At 34.8% G+C, this 6,514-nt stretch overlaps 1 protein-coding gene across 1 annotated transcript in view; it reads left to right on the top strand.

Annotated features, from left to right (window-relative positions):
• Positions 1-6,514, top strand: part of LOC117120406 (histamine N-methyltransferase-like) — a 32,916-nt gene that overhangs the window by 15,080 nt on the left and 11,322 nt on the right. Inside the window, exon 2 of the mRNA XM_033265453.1 lies at positions 4,023-4,343. Coding sequence (XP_033121344.1) covers positions 4,023-4,343 — 321 coding nt within the window. The remainder of the gene's footprint in view (positions 1-4,022; positions 4,344-6,514) is intronic.

The following is a 6,514-nucleotide window of genomic DNA, read 5'->3' as shown; positions in this document are numbered from 1 at the left end:
AATACTTAGACCTACTCCCAGAGCTACTCATAGGAGCTAAAAACTAATTTATTTTAGTTCTCAAATATGCATATTCTTTATGTTGATTTACTAATTAAATTTTTGCTACAAGGTATTTTACAACATTTGTTTATTTATTTTTTTTTTCTTTAATTTTATAATTGAGGGCCATTTTTTATTTCTTGATTCAATTCTTGCTTATACAGTATTTAAATACTTGAAGATTAAAAAAAATGTATATCATTTCTATTACTAAATTTTTCATTGGGGCCATTTTTACCTACCTGTCATATGGGGCCATTTTTACCGGGGCCATTTTTTCTCGGGCCATTTTTTCCGGGGCCATTTTTTCTGAGGCCATTTTTTCCGGGGCCATTCTTACCTACATTCGATTTTAATGACCTCTAAACATGGGGCCAGACGCAAAAAGGTGCGTTTTTAGCAAAATGGAGTATATTAAAATGCACCGCGATGACAGGTTTTGGATGAGAGTTCGTTTGAGAACTTTTTACACATGCCTCCTGATGTGTTGGAGAGTGTGTTATTCATTTGCATCTACTAGGACAAAGATATAGGCTAAGCCTACGTGTTTGCAAAATTGGATAACCTGAAAAAAAAAAAAGATTTAAAATGTATGGCTCGCATGACTCGCGCATTGGCTCGCATGACTCGCTGGCTCGCACTTTGGCACTACTCTAACTTTTATACAATTGACATTACAATACAGACATTTGAAAGTTAATATATTTAATTTAATATATTATTAACGTTCCGTCACCATTCTTTTTTTCTGAAATATAGGCCTAGCGATGGCAATTTTACTTAAACGCAGTGGAACAATGAAAATAATAAATGTAAACTTCAGCAATCATGTTGTAAAAGTTGTAATTTTGATTAATTAGGTCCATTGTCTCTTCCAATGAAGCATATGGAAATGTTGTATCATTTTCTCTCCAAGGTCGCCTTAACCATTGGAGAAAACTGGATTTTTCCCACAAAAGTGCATTTTTGGTACATAATCTATGATTTTCTTGTAATGGCCCAAGCGGATTATGTTGTAAAAAATATTAATCTACCAATTCGTGAAGAAAATATTTAAAAATCCCTACAGTTTTGTCGGAATACGCCGATTTATAACAGTTCCTCACGTCGATTTAGATAGGGAATTTCAAGAAATTTTAGGTTTTTGGCTGTTCCGAGCTCGTTTCGTAATCCCTCACTCACAGACTATTTCTTTGTTCGAATTGGCCCAAGTGGATTCGTGGATTGAATATAATAAGCTTGAAGCTGATATAAAACTTAGTATGATTGGTTGGGTAGTTTTATCGAAAAATAAGAAAATATAAAATCGATCCAATCCACGATTGCCTCTCTTGGGGTAAAAAAATCTCTCAAGCGTGATAGTCCGATTCACTGGTATGACGTCAAACTTCTGTTTGCTTGACTTGTGATACTTGATACTTACTTACTTGATACTTGATATAAGTGGGAAACGTTAGGCAAACGCCTTTAAGACCCCACAGCTGTCCAGTCTGTTCTTGAAGGTGTTTACAGTTGTGGCAGCAACAACCTCTTGTGGTAAGCTATTCCAGATGTTTATTACGCGATGTGAGAAGAATTCCATTCTGCATTTCAAAAAATTGTTAAGTTTTGGTTTGTATAATCTATATTCATGTCCTCTCCTGCTAGTGTCCTCGATAAAGATAAAAAATGTTCCACAATCCACGTCTTCAAAGGACTTAACAATTTTAAAAGTTTCAATAAGATCTCCTAACTCTCCGTTGTTCCAAGGTATACAGATTCAATTTGATTAATCTCTCACTATAACTCATATTTTTCAAATATGGCAGTAATTTTGTAGCTCTTCTTTGAACTTTTTCCAGTATACTTATGTCCTTTTTTAAGCCCGGGCTCCAAGCCTGAATACAATATTCTAGGTGGGGTCTAACATATAATTTATATAATATTTTAAAGCTCTCTATATCCATATATTTTAATGACCTTTTAATGGTACGAAGACTGTTTGTTGCTTTCTGTGCTGCTTTCGTACACTGTAATGATGTTTTACATCATTGTTGGCCGTGTTTGACTTCTTTCTTCATGTAATTTGGCCTTATTTAGTTATCAGTTGGATTTTTTGCGTGCTTTTATTACCTTTATTAAAAAACAAATGTCCCATGACAAGATAACTTGCAGCAATTAGCCTATATTAAAACTTAATGCAATTTATAGTCTGGAGCGTTTGAAAATTTCAATAGGGGTGTAGCGGGCTAAGCCAATCCTGCAACACAAAAGCGTGGACTAGGGGAAGAGAAATCTCAACATTTGTTCACTTTACATTGTACTATGTGTACTGTTAAATATGTGTTCAAATACAAGTTTTAACAAAAGAATATTGACTGTGCAAATTGAATTTTGTTAGTATTAACCCATAATGAAAATGAAACAAACCCAATGTTTTTAATTGGTCGATCCAAACTACTTTCGTGATAGCTGGACTAGCAAATGATAAAAAGTGGCAAAAAACGTTTCCATATGTAAATTTTTCATCCGATTCAAATTGGAAAGTGCATAGAATAGGTATAATTGTAGTAAGTAGTATTAGACAATTGATTGTTTTCATTTCTTTCTCTATGATTACGGCCTAATCCCTACCTCTAAAATAAGACCAGCTATACTGTTTGTATATTTTCACTCTGTGCAGGCGCCATAAATTGATAATTTCCAGGGATCCTAAATAATTTTGGAAAAAACCCACACAAAGACAACTTGGGCTACTATTTTTTCTTACATTGGTTGTTTTTTATTTGAGGCACTACATTTTAGCTGTAGGCTAGACCATCTGAATATATTGCAGGTAAGGTTGTTTTTTTTTTGTTTTTTTTTTTATAAATGAACACATATGATGAGGGAATGAAATTGCAGAAATCCCACTGTGGTCAGATATCCTGTTCATATGCAAATTAGCTTAAAAATGCAAAGAAATTGGAATTACGCCCCCTTTTTGATTAAAAGCACTACTTCCACAGTAATCTAGGCAATCTGGACTTGCAAACAAGGCTTTTCTTTTATGAATAAACACATGAGTAGATAAATTTCAGATATCACACCAATGTGAGAATTTTTTTTAAATTTTTTTATTTTATTTAAACGGTGGTGACATGTCCCATTCATATGCAAATTACCTTAATATGCAAAACTATGGGATACACCCCCTTTTTTGTTACTTTAAGTGCTACCTTAAACACTAAGCTAGACAATCCGAATGGGACGTGTGATGAAGGTAAAATTTCTGAAATGTGATCCACTCATCATATGTGTTTATAATATAAAAGACAAACTTTTGTTTGCAATATGTTAGACTGTCTAGCCTACTGTTTTAAGTAGCGCTTCAAATAAAAAGAGGCGTGACCCCAAGTCAAGTGCATTTGACGGGACGTGTTCCCCTCATCACAATGTGTTCATTTATAAAAGAAAAACCTTGTTTGCAATAATGTTTATATTGTCTAGCCTACTATTTAAAGTAGTGCTTTAAACGCTAATTTGTACATGAACAGGATATCTGACCACAGTGTGATTTCTGCAATGTTATTCCCTCATCATATGTGTTCGTGTTCATTTATAAAAGAAAAATTCTTATTTGAAATATATTCAGATGGCCTAGCCTATGGCTAAATATAGTGCCTCAAATAAAAAAGGGGCGTGAACACTATTCTTTGCATATTTAAGCTAATTTGCTTATGAATAGGACATGTGACCACAGTGTGATTTCTAAAATTGTATCCCCTCATCATATGTGTTCATTAAATTAAGAAAGCCTTTGTTTGCAACATGTTCAGCCTGACTAGACTACCGTTAATATAGCACTTCCAACAAAAAAAGGGGTGTCCCCTATTTTGCATATTTAAGCTAATTTCCAATTGAGATATCTCTCCTAAATTTAGTACATGCAAATCTTAGTCAGGTCCTGTACAAAATGAACCTGTAAATCAATTACGTTAGAAAATTCTTTCTTTCTATAGGTGAAATCGAGATTCTTTTCATTAAGCAATTGTTAAATCGTTTTTCAACCATTGAGAACACAGTCGTTGAGCCAAGCACCAAAGCGATTACCGAATACCAAAGCACAGTAAAAGGCAAGTGGAACAACGTCAAGTTTTCTTGGTTCAACAGTACGTTTCAACAGTTTAGAGAACAACTTGAATCAGCTGGAAATGATCAGAAATTTCACCACATTAACTTGGTGGATTCCATATACTATGTAGACAACTTAAAAGAAGACATTTTGTTCATGTTTGATAAATTGGAGAAAGGAGGAATAATGCTTATCGTGGTTCAATCTGGTAAGTGTCTGCTATTACAGCACACAAGAACTACTACTAGGAATCTGTCAGACTATTTCTATTACTACTACTACTACTACTACTACCACCACCACCACCACCACCTTCATAAGAAGTTTTCATTCCAATGCAACGAGACTATAATAAAAGTCGCATAGTTAAATTTTAAACGACACTCTCGTTTAATAACGGCTCTAAGAATACCACAAACATTAACGGCTCTATACCTTACAATTCATTGGTTTATGTTATGTGTTTATTGTTTTTGTGTATCTAATTTTTGTTCCGTTGTATTGCTTGATGTTTTATTTTTCTGGGATTTTTTCTTGAATTATGGATACTTGACTTGCGATCAGGTGTGGCGCCAGGATTTACCTGACAGGGCAGGGGGGTGGGGAGGATAAAGCGCCCGACATATGAGGACTGATGCCCCCAACGAGAGCAAAGTGGGCGAAGTCGGTCGTCGCTAAAAATCCTTCGAAAGTGGTCCAGGGGGAAAATCCCCCAAAAATATGACAATTTAGGGAGCCGCGGTTCAAAAGCTTATATGATCAATTTTAGAGTCTGCTTGCAATTCGTAGCTCTTCATAGCCGTAGGAAGAATTTTTCAAGTGGTGAGGCCATTATAGTAAGATGGGTGGAGGGGTGGGTGGGGGGGGGGGGGGGGCTTAAAAATGTTTATTAAATTGGCCTGCTACCCCTATGTAAACGGATACAAGATTTCAAAGTTAGTGGCGCCTGAGAGCATATCCACCACCAGCATACAGTTAACAAAATTACTCTTTAACTGAAGTGATCTATAGTAAAATCACCCTCGCTGAACATGATCCCTATATTTTGAAGTCTGGAATTTTTTGGCAGAAAAAAATATATTATGAAATGGAATTATTAACAATTTTAAAACTATTTTACTGAAGTAATCCACAGTACAATTTGCTATACCATTCTTATATTTTGGGCCGAAAATATTGATTGCATACTATGTATTATACAATGTATTATACAGATACATTATCTACCGTACTTAATAGTCATAAAATACGTAGTACATCATGCCTACTGTATTATATCATACATTTACTATATTAAAAGTTTAGTCGCCTGATCAGTAAACATAAATCATATACAGTATGTGAGTAATAGTGCCATTATAGGCCTAACAACTTTGATGAGAGCATGCTTCTCTGCTTTGTCATTAGCAAAAAAAATAGCAAATCACAGAGGTCCCCATAGCTGTCTTGGTCACCGGGTACGAGGGTGTTTTTACCCGTATACCTTTCTTTGGTTATGGCAATTTGGTAGACTCCAACCCACCAACATTTTATAAATAGTTAATTGTTATTTTATATTTATACTAACTTTTTCAAAATCAATCTTAGTTACTAAAAGTAAGGATTGTCATATAAGTTGAAATGTACATAGGCAATACAACAAGTCCATGTATATGTTGTTGAGGTATAACATTAAAAAGACAATTAGATACATTATTATTAAAAAATAATTGACATCAGTATTATATTTATTTTAAAAAAAAGTAATATTATTGAGTAAAAGTGGTCCGGCCATATCTGGTGGTGCGGCCGGTGCGGTTCCGACAGTGGTGGTGGTATTACTACAACCACTACTTGATCTGCAACTACCATACCACTACTACCACTACTACTACCAATATCACCGCCACCACTACTAAATACCACCAATTACTTCTTAATATTACTACTATACTACTATTTCTTCAGCTTTTAATATTATTAATAGGGCCGGGCTATTACTACTGTCACCACTGTTATGTATTGTGTTATGGCGTCCCCTACATCTGAATAAATGCAGTTCTGTCAAAGATACTAGAAATACAAGATAGAGTTCTCCACACAAAAAAAGTGTTCCACCGTGTTCCACCGAAATGCATGGTGGGAATACGAAAAATGGGACGCCCCCTACAGCTGGATCTAAAAAAACTTGTGCCAAACTTTCGTTACCAAGTCGTCGCGTATTTTATTATCAATTCTCAACAAAGATAATAAAAACAAACTGGAATAGACTCCCAGACAGTTATCGGTGAATACATAACCTCCTTGGTGGCGGTAGAAATCGTTGCTATTATCCAAATAATACACAAAACAATTAAAGCATAATCATGAATCAGTAAAGAATAAAACAACAATACAGCG

This window comes from Anneissia japonica, unplaced genomic scaffold (assembly GCF_011630105.1).
Source record: "Anneissia japonica isolate Jap-2015-1 unplaced genomic scaffold, ASM1163010v1 scaffold287953_len805160_cov178, whole genome shotgun sequence".
In the NCBI taxonomy this organism is placed as follows: domain Eukaryota; kingdom Metazoa; phylum Echinodermata; class Crinoidea; order Comatulida; family Comatulidae; genus Anneissia; species Anneissia japonica.
The sequence above is the reverse complement of the archived record's forward strand: the minus strand, read 5'-3'. Positions and strand labels throughout refer to the sequence as shown.